The sequence below is a fragment of the Lampetra planeri genome, chromosome 39, assembly GCF_965212315.1.
Source record: "Lampetra planeri chromosome 39, kcLamPlan1.2.h2, whole genome shotgun sequence".
In the NCBI taxonomy this organism is placed as follows: domain Eukaryota; kingdom Metazoa; phylum Chordata; class Hyperoartia; order Petromyzontiformes; family Petromyzontidae; genus Lampetra; species Lampetra planeri.
The window spans coordinates 3340046-3356808 of NC_136145.1; the positions used below are offsets into that span (position 1 = coordinate 3340046).

Here is a 16763-nt window from a genome sequence, read left to right on the forward strand (position 1 = left end):
ACCGAAAGAACCAAGAATATGAATCCCTAGTCACGAAAGCTTTAAATCAAAATATAATTCATATCTGTCAACCCATACGATTTACCCCGTATTCTTGTGCAGGGAAATTGAGTTTTCAGGTCCATACGGCGTACAGCCGTTTCAAGGCGGGCAAAAAAAAGTGTCTTATTTGTTTGTGTTTCTTCCTTGCGATGGCACTTTGCAGGATGAACGTTGAGATTTATAAGGGCACGGGGTGACCAATAAGGTCTGAATTGGTCTGTAATCAGGTAGGCACTTGATAAGGAATTGGCAGATATGTAGTGGTGAGTGTACTCGTGGTGAGTGTACTATGATAATTCATGAAATATATGAAAAGTATGAGCATTCTCAACAAATGTTATACGCATAAGAACCCTCACTGCCGTGCATTGTGAGTCTTCACACCGCGATTGCAATATTAACAGACACCGCTGATTGAGTGAATCGGGTGAATATATAAATGTCTTAACGCACCGATGTAAATTACATTTTTTGACAATTTATTACAAAAAAATCAACGTTGGCTGTCAGTGATCTGCTGCTTTTACTTTGGTGATGACTGAAGGTCATCGCGAAATGCGATGACCTTCAGTCGTCCATAAATGACGTCACGCACCTAGGGGGGTGGGTCAGACATTTGTGTGACAAGGGGGGGGGGGGGGGGTTAGAAATATGACGTCACATCAAAATGCGCAAATTTAAATAAATATAGACAACACGTTCTACTTAATTAAATAGACGTTTTTAATACATGTTTTCTCCTACAACATCAGAGTGCAGCGCCACATTAAATACGCACTACAATGACAATAGTTTAAAGCGATCTGAAGCATGTTTTATTTTGGGGGAGGGGGGGGGGCAGAGCTTTGTGACGTCATGTTTGAGGGGGGGGGGTCTGACTTTTTGTGACGTCATTTATTGTCTACGATTCGCTTTGCTTGGTTTACATTTTTAAGAATGTCGTTTTATTTTTGGTAAAACTGATTTTAATATACAGCATACTTCATTCGTGCGTAATACGCGATGTCTTGCATCGGGCGTAATGTACAGCAACAAAGACGCGCGCGAAATCGGACAATCATTTCCACCACGCTCCTGTAAACACAACACAAATCACAGGCGAGTCGCCGTTCCTCTTGAAGGTCCCAATTCAAATGGCGCGCACGCACACACACACGCACATTGCATCTCATCCGGTGCCGTTAATAAAAAAACGATTACTTCAAGTGCGTAGAGTTGTCGTCAATGACTCACACAGAGACCCACAGACTCACATGAAGGTCAATCGACTTGCATAGAAACCCACACACTGACACTTGAGACCCATAGACTCAACACAGAGGACCCGCACATTCACAGTCCCAATGAGAAACTGCAATGCGCTGGCAGTGGCTTCATCTCAACGCTTTCTCACATCGAGACCCAGACTCTCACAGGGTACCCACAGACTCACGTAAGAAACCAGGCCCACAGCCTCACATGGAGACTCCACTGAGAATCTGAAATTCGCCAACACTGGCTTCATCGTCAGCGCTTTTCTCAAGCAGCCTGGTGACTTGCATCCCACTGGGATTTTTGCACACAGCGTTGGTGTACGGTGTTTTTCTGCAACATTTTGCTGTGTTTTCTTGGATTTTCTGTTTGCACTTAGTCTTACATTCACTTTAAGATGTTTTCTTGTTCATGTTTTTGTTTTTTGTTTGTTGCGGTTGCACCCGATTCAAGAGCCAAATGGCTCACAGGGCTATACCTAATACATGAACTTGAATGTGCACGTTGTGGCCACGTGAAGTGTCGAACGCCCGCTGGCAGGTCACGGGGCAGACCCAGGTGCCATGGGTCGGCTGACTGATAGGACTGGCCGATGCACCACCTGTGCTCCCTTACTGTGCCAACTTGCTGCGTTTCAGCCACCCGGCGTTCCGCTCGTTGTTGTGAACGTTGCTCCTCTGCCCTCTGTTGTTGCTGGAGGGCGACTGCCTCAAGTTGCGCAGGAGCGTCCTTCATGAACCTTCTCCAGAGACCGATCTTGGCACCGCTGGTACCAGTCATCGGCAAGTCCACTCAGCTCCACGTCATCCTGTACCACTTCACTCCATCTCTTCTACAGCCCGTGTCGCATCCATTTAGCCCCTTCTATTCGGCCAAACAAAAGATGTTTAGGCATGCGGTCGCTGGGCATGCGGGCTACATGACTCAGCCATCACACACAAGCACACACACACTCATTCACGCCACATGTATCCTCATGAGCTCACTTTATTTCACATTTAGCAAAAAAAAAAGGGTACAATATACACAGGAGTGCAACACGCATTATGATATTCACATACGAATGGAGAAGTCTGGACAACACATCAACACACCGGCTGCGCAACACTCTTGACCGTGCCGACCCGGAGTGTCCCACTTTTGTAGAGGAAACCTTTACAGCAGAACCATCAAACACCCACCACCACCGCCCCACTACAGTTCCCGCCGAGTGGAAGGTCATGGCAACGCAATAAAGTCGACTGATCTTTCACGAGGCCAGGACTTCCCACGCCCGTGTCTGAGGGTTCTAAGGTCAACTGTAGTTTAGATTTTAAAAATATCTGAATGCAACTGCAACTCACGAAATAACAAAATTAACCTAGAATGCATCAAATCTCGTCAGATCTTTGAAACTCAGCCGGAGAAGAGCCTGGGTTTAGTGCTTAACTTGAAGACTGTCTGGGAAAAGCAGACCGTTTTAGGCCTTGCGCTGCAAGTGGGCCAACAGATGTCAGTATACGGTGGCTTTCTTGAATCCATCTGTGCAGTTGTCGAGTGTTATCCCCCCCCCCCCCCCTTCATATGCCCAGGTTCTCCCCGAGTTTCTCCGGTTTCCTCTCACGAGCCAAACAAGCTACAAAGGAATTGGTCAAACATCTAAACGCTGGAACATCATGAATACAAAATCTCATAACCAGTCAGGATTTCCTGGGTAAATGAATGGGGAAAAAAAGATTCTGACAGTATTATCATCACCCACGGATGCGCATGTGAGCGGGCCTTAATTTCAACCACGTCCCGCAACCCGGCACACCACATCCAGTATTCACTAATCACACCACGGCCGTGACTACACAAAAACAAAAATCACGTGTGCCTTCTCCAGTCTACCGGCGACCCGGAAAATATTCCATGAGAAATGTAAGGCCTCCTTTGCGTGCGGGCGCGCCACGCGTGAAGTCTGAATTAACTGCGGGGTGCGCTTTGGTCCTTTGGTTGTACGTGAAATGTACGGGGGGGTGGGGGGTGTGGTGATGGTTGGCCAAACTGGATGCGGACCGCTATAAATTCCGCGCACTACACAAACCCCCTGAATGAAACCACGGCTTCTGCCGGATCACTGGGGGGGGGGCAACCAGCGAGTTAAAAAGAGGTCAGAGTTGCAAAAGGTCCACCCCCCCCACCACCCCTTCTCTCCCCCTCACTTGTGAAAATGACTGAACAATTTGTTCGATACAATTCCATTGTGTCAAAGAGATCCAACGGATTATCTTTCGTCTTGGCTACACGGCCATACGTGTGTTGTGTGCGTGTGTGTACATCTCCCGTTTGTCAATCCACTGCTGGATAAGGGATCACGCCACCCAGCACAGCAGTGGGTGGCGAGGGGTTATCTGACCACACGTCAGCGTGTTTTGGTAAAGGTCAGGGGGAGTACAGACACAACATCGATTTCGCTGCACTGCCCTCTACTGCCCGGATCGCCCACTATGACTGCACCTGTGTTTTGTGCAAGGTGGTCGCCCATCCGAGCAGTATCCAGGCTCAAAACCTGCTCAAGACGAGATGGGCACGCGGTTAGGCCGCAGGCCATTAGGGGTCGCATTCGGACACTTCTATAACACAAATCGCATTGCATTGTGGTTTGCGTTGACACAACACCGCATGTGGGCGTCACGAGCGACGAGCCGCCATGCTGTGGACCCTGGGCAATAATCATTGGCAAATAAAAACAGATGAAGTAGGAGCTGGATATAAGCACACCTGCTATAAGCACAGTTCTTATATGGCAACACATTCTTACGTTACACTGGCGGCCTTGCTCTGTAAAGGGTGTGCTCATAGCCAGATTCTACTGCAACTGGCGGGCGTGTTAGGAAACTTGATAACCCACACAACAAGCAGCTCACCTTCGTGAGAGGTAGGGCTTTGTAAAAGAGAGTAAGGGGATGGAGGAGATGATGGGAGCGAATGTTTTAAGGCCACTGTGCGGAACATCTGTACGGGGAAAGTTGATGGGATGATTGTATTGTCAAGTGCTTCAAAGAAGTCACACGTGGGGTTAGAGAGAACAATAACACGTGTGGGTTACCAGGTTATTCTGGGACACCACCCCTCGATTGTGGTGCAATTGCTAAAGACCCTAACGATAGCACCGTCACATTTGATCATCAACCGCAACTAAATAATGATTATTAACATCTAAAGATTCCAGTAATAATAAGCCACTTAACATAACCATTCATGTCTCCCCAATATAAGTTCACCGAGCGAGCGATGTCAATTACAATGATGTTCTAAAGCGTTTGGAGAGATTAAAATTGAAACGACGAGAGCCTAGTCTCGACATTTACGACTTGGAAAAATTGAAAAACCGGCATTTTCATTACAGGCCCCTCAAATGTAGGACCAAAACATTTTAGACTTGGGTGTTTTTTTTTCCCCCACAAACTCAGAGCTAATCAAGTTTGCATCTGGAGATGCTGAAGGGTGACAAATTCCAAACATGACATCAGATTTAAAAATCCGAAAACTGCGATTTGCCCTCTTAAAAACTCCGTGGGCTAAAACTAGCGTGTGTTCTTCTGTCGTTTGTAAGCTTGGTCCTGTGAAAGTATTGTCTGGAAGCGTTGAAGGATGTCAAATCCAAACATGACATCGGAATTTAAAAAAATTCGGCATCCGCATTGTTGCTTTATTTCAGCCTAAGCCTGTTCAGGGGTTTGCGTGTGTACGTATAGACGGTTCTTTGAAGAGGGTTTGGCCATTCAAAACACGTCGTTTTTCAATAACTGAATTTTCAGGAGACTTATTTTTGGAAGCGCGAGGCACACAGGGTGGTGCACTGCTTTTCAGGATTTTCAAATGGTTACTTTGCACAAAGGCACGATATTGACAGCATAATTGGAAAACACATCAACAAGCGCCATCGGGAATATATTCTTTAACATTCTTTTATATTTTTGTTATTTTTTCGATTTTTATATTTTACGTGGCGAAAGTTGTTTTTGCGCCGATTTTTATTTTACTTCTCACCTGCGCCAAGACAAATACACTTAACGTGAAATATATTCGGGGAGGTGGGGGCGGAGCGGGAAACTAAAACAACGCGACACAACAGTTCAAAGCTAGGCACTCGTTGCACGCTGCACTGAAAATCTGCGTGAACTACATGTGAACGCTATTTTGTCGACAGCGCTGGATGCAGCAAAAGTACGTTCCTAATGCACGAGCAGCTACGGCAGGGAGCGATGAGCAAGGTTGGGATTAACCACAGGTTGTCGCACCAGGACGTAGCCGTGCAGAGGAACGCAAGCATCGTTTCTGGAGGATAGCTCTCTGTAACTGGACCACTCGCGTCTCTCCTGTTTTGTTAAAAAAAGGCACTTTGGAAGGCGTAAAACTGGCTACACGCGTTATGCCAGTACTATCCTGTGCGCAGGTTATGCATGTAGGTAAATACTAGGCATGTACGAATCAAACTACCCCCACCATCCAGCAGTTCGACGTATCGTCACGATTCGGGCGCTGCGATGGATTCAAGATTAAACAATTTGGTTTTAATGACCAAATGTGGTGAACGCGGCACATCTGGTGGCTGCAGGGATTAGTTGACCGAATCAACGAGGTGGATTGCACGGATGGAATGCAAGTGGCTTCCCAGTAAACGTGGAACTTCTGGGCCAGCGCAAGGATGAACGTTCGACCAACGTTGGCCAAACGGTTTACTGGGCGATTCTAACGCTCACACTTTACCATGTGTTGTGAGCATACGGAATCACCGTCGGTCGAGGATTCGATCCGCTTGCGTCGTTACACGACCGACACAAACACCGGTCCTGCAAAATGGGTCACCATCGGTGATTAAACTCGCATTTTGCATTGTTTCACGCTTTTTTTTCGTTCTCGTCTCTACAGTTTTCGTTCACTCGACTTTGCACGACTGCAATGCATATCGTGTCGCTCAGACGTCGTTTGCATCGCTTGTAAATAATCAATTCCCAAATGCACGATTAGATGCTAACGTTTGCGGGTGTAGGAGTCGTCTGTTTATTATCTATGCATAGCGACACGCCTAGTATTTGTGTATGCACACCCATACTTACGTGTACAGATACGCATATGCATGTCAAATAATATGGGTGATTTTCTGATTTAGAAAAAATATTTGTTTGCATTTGTAACAACAATTATGGATCTTTTCATGGATTTTTTTTACCACTTACACGATGTACTAATTTTGATGCGTTTTAACAAGTGATGTGTCACGTGGCAATTACCTCATGTCACGTGACACCACTCTTGGCGTGAAAGTGATGTCACAAAAAGGTGACATCACTTTTTCAGATCAATAAAACGATTATTTATTTTGCCCCAAATTTTACGTCTCGGCCTGATTGTCAGATTTTTTAAGATTCGTCCGAAAATCTGGAACATCCCTAACAGTAACACATATACACCATAATTCTAACAGCATGCATTTAACATATCTCAATGTACACGTTTACTGTATAAGATTGTGAGTGTACCTGTTACAGGGTGTCCACCCATCACTGAAGAACATTAATTACAGTGGACTGCCGTCCGAGCTAGGTTTATCAAATCACATACCCAATCACACTTGGTGATGTGAAGATTCCATCATCCGGGTCTCATGCCCCCCCTCTCAACCGCCATGTCGTGTCGACCATCGGCGTTGACACGCATCATATCGAGAGTTAAAAGTCCCAGGCGTTTGCCAACATCCCACCTGCGATCGTTTCACATGCGTTTGTCGTGTGCTACTGTCGACAACCACTCTAGAAAGATGGATGACCAACGGATGCAGCTATTTTGTACACTCGGTGCACGCCTTTTGTGCGTCCTGCCTACACGGATTCGCTCAAGGTTTTCGCGATCGGCAAATGCAAGCACGGTAAGGAGTTTTTGCTGCCAATATTTCAGCCAGGAGGACACGTTAAAGATCCCTTGACGTAGTTCGCAACATGGCATTCATCACTCTCCCTAATGCCATCCGAATGCCCCAGGTCAGTCTTGCACATGAGACCATCCTGCACGAACATAACAAACTAGAAACTTGAACCGCACAGTTCAATTAGATGTATAATTACGATTATTTAATTATGGGTACATTCAAGGACACCCTGTACAGGTCAATGTGCTATACACACGAATATAATTATATAGGCCTAAGTAAGCAATGTCAAGGTACGCCCCAAACAAACATATACCCATGCATGTGTTGCGTACACATACATGGGTATATGTTTGTACATGTATTTACAGATGTATATATTTGCCAACATGTCCCTATGTAAATTATTAGTGGACTTATATATTTATATCTGTACATATGAATGCATGCGTGTAGGTATGAATGTACACATGCGTGTATACATACATGCATACACACGTGACCTAAGGAAAGCAAATGTACATGTGTGTGGAAATCTGTATAAATCCGTGTATGTACATATGCAACAAGGCAGTGGGTGACCAGTGCCTCCAGGTTGAGAAAACAACAGCTTCCACTTCAGGTTTGTTCAACCTCCGGTGACGTGAGATTGAGAGTCACGCGTACAGGCCTCGTGTCAATCCACCGCTGCACGAGACCGACCACCCCACGTCGTGCTGGTCCGTTGGGGGTTACGCGACCACAATTCACCGTGCCGGTCAGTGCGGGTTAAAGGCGGACAAGAATGGACACGGGAGCATAGAAGCACAATACAACAATGGGTTTTGTCTGCGACGGTCCTGTGCTGCCCCCGCCCGTCACTCGGTGCGCACAGGTGGATTCGTTGAGAACTGGAACGTGAAAGAAAAGTGTGATGATGATGATGATGAAGCTCCATTGCGAGGGACCAATTATGGACCGGTTTCTCCTGGGAAGATATGTGCACCTGTCCCAGAGGTCGCAACCGGGTACCCGATACCCGTACCCTACCCGATACCCGGCTACCCGGCCGGGTACGGGTACGGGTAGCCGTTTGCGACCCTGGTGCGGCCGGGTACGGGTACGGAATCAAAACCCGTTTGCGACCTCTGACCTGTCCGGTGGAGAAAGCGCCGATGTAACTGCTGCTCAAGAATCTTATTCGTGCCCTCATCATGCCCCTTGATTAATCATGGAGGGAGTCCTCCTCTCTGTGGACTCCACAAATCCCCCACCTTCCTAAGTGCACGTGATCGTCCAGCCTTCTAACTTGCACCCATCAATGCGAACGCATCAACCCGGTACTCCGATCCCTCCACTGTGCTCTCAACCTAATTCCGACTCAACTGCAAGATGGAGGATCTTGAAGACGCCTTCAATGTCTTCAAGATCTTCCATGGACTCTCAACGCTCCTACCTCTCCCGCCCCCCTCTAATCGCCTTCAACATTCTCTGCACGCCAGCAACTAAGATCTCCCATCTTACTGCCCCCTGTTCAAGTCCAGGCCCAAAACTTTCCTCGTCCTTCTTGTCTACGATCGTCTCCTATCTCCGAAAAGTTTCAAAGAAGAAAATGAGTAAATACTTTCCTGTTTTGGGCGATTCCCAGCGACGCGGATTTAGACGGTCTCTCAATGCACTTGTATCGTATTGCCGATGAAGCCAATTCCGTCGCATTCCAGTTACTCAACGAATCCACCAGACGCGCGCGCCATCGCCCGAGAATGGAAAACCTGAGGTGGCGCTTGTGGCCTCCTCAACCTGAAGCCACGAAAAACCTCCTCTATGCATTAAGTGCCTGGCACGAGCAATTCACATTTTTCAGATTCCGTATTTAAAGATCGCACCTGTCCAAAACCAACGGCGCCACGTTCAAGTTGAAACCGGTTCCTTGCGAAGCCTCGGGAGGTACCGGTGGGGCGAGTGGAAGGACGCGTCTCACGTTGGGCCCCCCCCAACCAACCAACTCCCCCTTCTCTCTCCTCGCCGTCCGCTCGAACTCCACTGCCGTTCTAGTTTCTATACCGTGCCGCCACATCGGACCACAGCCTCTGTATGTCCTCCAGGCCCCTGGTCCAGAGCTCGCGTAGCTTCACCCAGCCGGTGCGTGCCGTTATCAGCAGGTAGTCGGCGTTCTGCGGGTAGCGCAGGATCGTGTAGCGGGCCATGACCAGCGACTGGCAGAACCTGCGGGGAAGAGTAGACCATGTTGTTGTTGTTGCCGTTGCTGTTGTGACGGTTAAAATTCGTTTGTTATTCAAGAAGTTTTTTGCTGCCGGCTTGTTTATCGGCTGGGATTTCAGCGACCAGGAATCGCAGCCATAGTTGGATCAAGTCTCGTGGTCAGCAGCAGAAGTGCCAGCGGAAGGAAAGTCGCAGTCTTCATCTTCCTCGTCTCCAGCAGCAGCAGCATCAGCGTGATCAGCAACATGATCGTAAACAACATCGCTAGAAGTGTCTTTTCTATAATCATCATCATCGTCATCAGAAGCATCCGTCGAAGTGCTATTAGCAACACCATGATAATCAGCATTATTATGTCTAAACTGCTACTGACCCCCCCGTTCACCAATACACATTAACCAGCGTGGTGAAGTATGGTCAATCACCCCGTGGTTTGCCGCACGATCATCGAGTTTATCGGATTCTCGCCAGATCTGGATTAAATTCTCGTTACGCAACCGCCACAGGTTTTTGAAGCCAACGTTTTCCCCGATGCGGCCAACGACGAACCGGGCAGACCCGACCCGACCTGTTCTGACCTGCCCCGGACCGGCCCGGCCCCCCTCCCCCCCCTCCGCTCTCACCTGCACGCCACCAGGAAGTAGACGGCCCTCCTCTCGTCCTCGCTGAGGGGCTGCACGCTCTCGTAGCCGGCCAGGACGTGACCCCCGGCCTCCATCGCCTCTCCGCTCTCCACCATCATGTACATGATGGCCATGGCCAGGTCGTACACGTGGTAGCCGAACATCATCGAGTTGAGGTCCACGATGCCGGAGACGCAGTGCCGCGGCGCTCCGTTCGCCGTGTCGCCCGACGCCGACTTGGGCCCCGGCTGCCGCTCGCTCCCCGCGGCCACCTCCTGCACCAGGATGTTGTCGTCGTTGAAGTCACCGTGGATGATGCCTGCGGCGAGGGGGGGACGGCACGCGCGGCGTGCGCAAACGCGTTACGGCTCTCGTCGTCGAATTTTATTTCGCCCGTTGTCTTTTATCGTCGACCGTCCTCCCCTTTGTCGTCGTCGTAGTTCGTGCCCGTGCCGTTTTTATTCCAGCCGCACGATTGGTGTTGCGCATTGCCCGCGTGTGCGAGTCTAAGAACGGCCCCGCAGAGTCTCAGTGATTCAACAACTTCTCCTGCCTCCAAAGGCACAGAATTACAACAATCCACCAGCGTCGTATACGCAGAGCCGCGCATTCCAACCCCTCCCCTCTCTCGCGTGTGCGAGTCAAAGAAAGGCACCGCAGAGTCTCAGTGATTCACCAACTCCTCCTGCCTCCAAAGGCGCTGAATTACAATAATCCACCAGCATCGTACAACCCTGTACGGGGGCGACATATGGAGCGGTGTGGAGTGGTTTGCACGCTGCATCACGAGCCCTCGATTCCCGGCCTTGGAGAGCATCACTGATATCCGAACCAGTCCTGGGATCCTATCTACCAGCGTGGTGAAGGTGGCAAAACAACCGCCATGCCCCCCTACACAGCCTGGGAATGCCATCGTCCAGATAGTGCATTGACAAAAAGGGCTGTACATCATTATTACTATAAGTATGTGTGTGAAGCAAGGCCCCAGCTTTAACAAAAAACTGTTGAACACAATTTAGCATCCAGTGAAAAATGATTTGGTAGAAATTACAATTATGACTTATACACAGTCGGGTCTGAATGTAATAACCCTGTCATTTGATTTCACCGATGATGAGTGTGTGTGTGCGCGAGTGTTCCCCATTACATGCAATGCCTTGTAATGCATCTGTGTATACTGGGTAAAAGTAATCACGTAAAGCGCATTGCAAATCAAATGCTTGGCACAAATGAATCACATTACCTTGCTGATCTCGTTAAGCAGCGTAAACCATCACGCAAACTCGGGTCATCCTCGCAGCGGCTTTTGGCTAACCATCCAACAAACAAAGACGGTCACCGCATCGCGCGCTTTCAGATGCACTTCTGCGGCCGTCTGGAAAGCTCTTCTTTCCGATATTAGGAAGTCACTGGAGCTAGACACTTTTAAACCCAGATTGAACACTAATTTCTTTAGAACTGATTTGTGTGCTTAGTGTGTTGTCCTTCCCCCACACCTCCGATTAGCACGGTTGGCTACGTACGGTGCGAAAGAAGTTCAACATACACACATACGTGGCACCCGTCGTGGCTTCAAGGCCTCGTCGGTGGCCTGAACCGCCCCTCGCCCCCTGAGGCATGGGGCTACGTCCCGGGTGAAGCTGCGAGGCAAGCGTACATCTGGTGAACTTGTGCAGGTTGGGCTGGATCTCCTCGCGGAACTTGGCGATGACCTCCCTGACCAGACCCTGGTTGGGGTCGCCGTCCAGAGCGAACAGGTAGGCCTCGAGCAGGTGGGTGTTGGACAGGTTCCAGATGAAATCGTCTCGTTGCAGGTAGTGCAGGAACGGGTGCTCAAACTGCGCACACGTTTAAAAACGAAGGCGGTAAGATGAAAAAAATAAATGCAATACGAGATTAACATTGCATAGGCCAGTTGAGTACAGACGTAAGATAAAGACAGCAAATGTAAAGCCAGCAAAGGATAGTCTGCGTTTCAGAAAGGCTGTTCTCCGGTGTCCCGTAGCATTTGATAAACATCAAAATTGTGCCCCCAGTTTAAAATGTTCTGGTCTCAAAATAAAATAAAATGCAATACGAGATTAAAATCGCATTGGCCAGTGAGTACACATGTAAGATAAAGACAACAAACGTCAAGCTAGCAAACTACAGTCTGCGTTGCAGAAAGGCTGATTCCAGTGTCCCGTAGCATTTGAAAAACATCAGAATTGTGTCCCAGTTGACAATGTTCTGGTCTCATCCTTGACTTATTATATGGCAAATGTACGATTGTTATTTGCGAATAACAGGACACTTGAATGGATCTGAGAAGTAGTTTTGCGAGATCACCTTCTGCGGGCCATTCTCTAACCAGAGGTGATGCACAGAATGAGATTTTTTTCCCCATCTCAAGACATGACACCAATTAGCACCACAACTCATGCAGCCCTTATCAAGGCTCTGCCGTATTCAGTGTTGGTCATGTCGGGTGTTTGACCATACTTCGCCAAACTGGTCAGTGTAGGTTGGTGAAGGATAGAGGACAAGGGAAAGGGGGGGGGGGGGGCAGGACTGGTTCAGATATCACTTGCCACGAATGTTAGCCGTGGCCGGAAATCAAACTCAGGTGGCCGGGTTCGTAGCGCAGTGTGCGCACAACTGCGCCACCGCTCCACCCCGACGCTTGGAATAAAATCGGGGGAGGGGGGAAAAAAAAACAACAACAAAAATACGTTTCTTGAAAACCAGCCATTCCATCTCTTGGAAGGAGTCTCATGTTGCCAATTATGAACAGCTGCTCACGTTCCGAGCGAGTGGGCTCGCTACGTCACATCACACTTGCTTACCGAGAGAAAAGCCTCGCCGAGACTCAAGACTTTTTTTAAAGATTGTCGCAGTAAGGCGTTGGGGAAACCATCGCTATGCATTTCCCAATGAAGTAATTTGCGTATTCTTAGGTTTTTTTGGTAAAGTCACATAGGTAAAAAAGCATTTACTTGATACAGCAAGCGTGCTGTGACGGTTTCACCTGAAGACGGAAGCTTGTGTTGCCTCCGAAACGTCGTGATTTTTTATTTTATTTTACTTTTATTAATTTTAATTTTAATTTTTTACCTACGTGACTTTAACGAAAAAACCTAAGAATATGAATCCTTGCAGTCACGAAAGCTTCAAATCTATAAGTAATTTGCGAGAAATTTATTTTTTGCCTTTTCACTTTGCCGAATATTCTCACGTCACGTGTCAAGAGACGCGTCGTGACGCACCCCCTCAGTGCCCGTGGGCTCGTACCTGCTGCAGGGCTTGGTGGAAGCTTGCTGCCAGCTTGCCCACCTGGTAGTACAGGCTGCCGTCAGCCAGCACCCTGGACAGCGGCACGCCGGGCAGGTACGTGAGCAGCCGCACGTTGAACTCCTTCTCACCTTCGCCGCAGTCTGAGAATTCACAATAAGCAGTCGCCAGCGAGGTCGAAAGGTCACCACGGTTAGTGCAGTCTCACCCGTCGCTTCCTTTTTCTGGAACATAAAAAGCTGTTCGGAAGCTGTTATCGGAACCTCCAAGGTCAGGCCAAAGTGTCGACTCACCACATTACCCACGCGCTATACTACACAGGGTCTCTTATGTATTGCTCAACTGATAGCCAAGGCTACAGTTTTTTTAGGAAATTAAATGACAATTTGCTGCTCAATATTAAATGGTTAATAACAATAATGAACATGCCAAGTCCGATTTATAACGCACACAAAATTGGTGTAGTCTCTAAAACGCCAATCTCTCTTGTAACTTGAATAGAGTATCTCTTTTTCCCCCCCACCCACAATAGCAAGTTGGAGCGATTTTTTTTCTCATGACTTTCTTTCACGGTTACTATTAACGCAGAAATGAATAACACGAACGCATTCCGAAATTCGCATTCCAATATGGGCCTTGTTGTCTAAACCGCTGTAGATAAATAAAGCAGTCGAGAGGAATAATACCTCGCCACACCCATGCGTAAGACATCCGCCAAAGTTGCAACGTGGCACGCAACAGTCGCGCCCCAGCGCACGCTGGCCGGAACCGGGGGCAATTCGCCCAGGTTCGGGCCAGAACGGACACGTCAGCACACGAGTCTAGCTGAATTCCCCGGGTTCACCTTGAGCAATATACTTAGGAGGAGGGTGAATGGGGGCCCCATCTGCATCAGGAGGCGACTTTTATCGCTCGCTCCATCGCATAAATATGAGGGTCAGCGGCATTCCGTGATCTTCGCATTCCATACACGGCGTTGGGCGTCGATGTCAGCTCACGCGATGAACCCCGAGCCTGGGTTTAGAGGAGCGCTGCTAGCCCAGGCATTATAATCAGAATATGTGCTTATACTGGAGGAATCCGATGAGCTACGAAGCTCTTTATTTTACAAGTGTTCAGCAGCCCAGTGTTGGGCCAAGCCCAAACCACCAAAATTTATTCATTCTGTCTTGGTTCTTTCGGTAAAGTCACGAAAGAACCAAGAAGATGAATCCCTGCAGTCACGAAAGCTTTAAATCGAAATTTAATTAATTCTGGTCTACAGAACAACTGTCCCGCCATGCCTTATATGAACTAATTAAGTGCATGTCTCGGTCAGCAATGCTCAATTGAAACTACACACGACAACCGTCGCCCCCGCGCCCCCCCCCCCCCCCAACTGCAACATTTGATAAGACCCTCCCGATACTTGGCGAGTCTCTGCTGTGAAAACAAGTGTAACGATGATGATTACAATAATAATAATAGTAGCAGTGATGCGATGCAGGAGGTCGGAGTAAGTGTGGGGGAAAGCTAAGCTCTGTATCGACATGTTTGTATTACTCTAAATCTCTCCTCTTGCAGATAGATCTTTCTCCCATCTCTCTTCCAAATAAATATCCTATTTCTGTCTTCTTGGTTCTTTGGGTAAAGTCACGTAGAAGGGAAATAATAAAATAATAAAAATAAAACATAATAAAAAAATATAATATTTTTATTCTTTTATTATTTCCCTTCTACGTGACTTTACCGAAAGAACCAAGAAGATTAATCCCTGCAGTCACGAAAGATTTAAATCGAAAATTTAATCCTATTTCTGAATAAATTCCTCTCGTATCCCTACAATATATCGCTTGTGACATCTCTCTCCCATCTATGCTTATTAATGTATTAAATGGTTTTGGTTTGACGTGTTCCCCTTGTCAATCAATCCGGAACTCGATGCAAAGAGTTTGACGTCTGCTTCTCTGTGCCATTAAAACATCTCTCAGGGTCTCCTGGCTAGATAAGTAAAAACGAAACTAACGATTTAGGTTTTGTATGTATGTTGAAATTCTTTCGCACCGTGCGTAGCCAACCGTGCTCATCGGAGGTGCGGGGAGGTGGAACACACTGTGCAGTTGGCGAATGGCGGGGTCGGTGAACTGTACAAACATGATATCCACCAACCTGCAGGCCAATCAGGTGGTCAGTGGATGAGATGCAGCGAGTGTGCTTCTGATCTCTCACCACAGATGTTATCGTCTCGTGCGTGTGGGTTGTCCATGAGCAGTCATTCCAGTTTTATCCCACACGCCAAACAAAGATCCCAATGTGGACCTTTGGGCCAGTACCAACAAGCAGCGCGTTACATCCACCAACCTCACAAAAAACTAAAGGTCACTTATCGTCAGTGGAGTGCAACCCAGTATAACACCACCGTCTCATGCTCTGATATTGAGGATTGTTGTCTTTGCAAGTATAAACCAATGCTGTATTCGTATCATGATTACTATCAGCCTATGACTAAATCACCTGGAATGTGCCCTATCATAAGATCTGAAAGCTAAGCAGATTGAGCCTGGATTAGGGCTTCTATGGGTGACAACCGTGCATTAAACAGGTATCATAGGCTGCTGCGTGGTGCTACGTTGTGGGAGCCAGAGTTCAGTGCAGCGAAATCAAATCAATTGTAGGGATATGAGAGAGATTTAATCAGAAACAGGATATTTATTTGGAAGAGAGATAGGAGAAATATGCTAAATTCCTCTTGATATGCAAATTCATTTGTCAAGGCGCCCCTTCCCCCCTCCAACCCAGCTTAAATATACGCTGCCAAGCCTGGTGGTGCCCATTCAGACCGCTGTCTTTCCGACAGCCCTGTTCTTCACCTGAGGACGGCTGCTTGCGTTGTGGCCAAAACGTCGCGAGAATTATTTTACTATGTTTTATTAGTATTATTGTATTATTTCCCTTCTACGTGACTTTACCGAAAAAACCAAGAAGAGGTACATCTACGCTCCGATGTCGATGAACCCCCGGGGCCCCGCGGACGCAGCTCACCGATGCTCTCGAGCGACATGATCTTCCCGCTGACGTTGTCCACCACTTCCTGCATGGGGAAGCCCCTCTGCTGCAGGAACCTCATCATGGCCATCTGCACCTCGAGCAGCTGCGGCCGCTGGCTGTCCCGCGTGTTGGTGACCTTGAGCACGAATTGGCGGCCGTCACGCGCCAGCACGCGGTAGTTCTGGTCGATGTAGCTCGCCAGAGGGCTCACCCCCGCCACGCTCACCCCATAGAGGCGCTCCACCAGCTTCTCCGCGTGGGACTCGCTGAGGCACGGCTTCTCGTGGTCGTGGCCGTTGTCCTGCGGCACGGTTTGCATCGTCTTTAACGAACAAAACGAGAACAACAAAAAGTTTCGATTTAAAGCTTTCGTGACTGCAGGGATTCATCTTCTTGGTTCTTCCGGTAAAGTCACGTAGAATGGGAGTAATAAAATAATAACGATAAAACAT

The 16763-nt window shown here is 48.0% G+C and overlaps 1 protein-coding gene across 3 annotated transcripts in view; it reads right to left on the minus strand.

The window, feature by feature from the left end:
• Positions 1–2262: 2262 nt before the first annotated feature.
• Positions 2263–16763, minus strand: part of LOC144731513 (hydroxylysine kinase-like) — a 34930-nt gene continuing 20429 nt past the window's right edge. For 2 of the 3 annotated variants that reach the window (XM_078612622.1, XM_078612623.1), the window contains exons 2-6: positions 16306–16633; positions 13285–13427; positions 11672–11852; positions 10015–10333; positions 2263–9394 (exon numbers count right to left, since the gene is read on the minus strand). In XM_078612622.1, the coding sequence (XP_078468748.1) occupies positions 9220–9394; positions 10015–10333; positions 11672–11852; positions 13285–13427; positions 16306–16630 (1143 nt within the window). In that variant the 5' untranslated portion in view covers positions 16631–16633 and the 3' untranslated portion in view covers positions 2263–9219. Of the gene's footprint in view, positions 9395–10010; positions 10334–11671; positions 11853–13284; positions 13428–16305; positions 16634–16763 lie in introns of those variants that run through there. The other variant, XM_078612624.1, reaches the window with a different exon arrangement.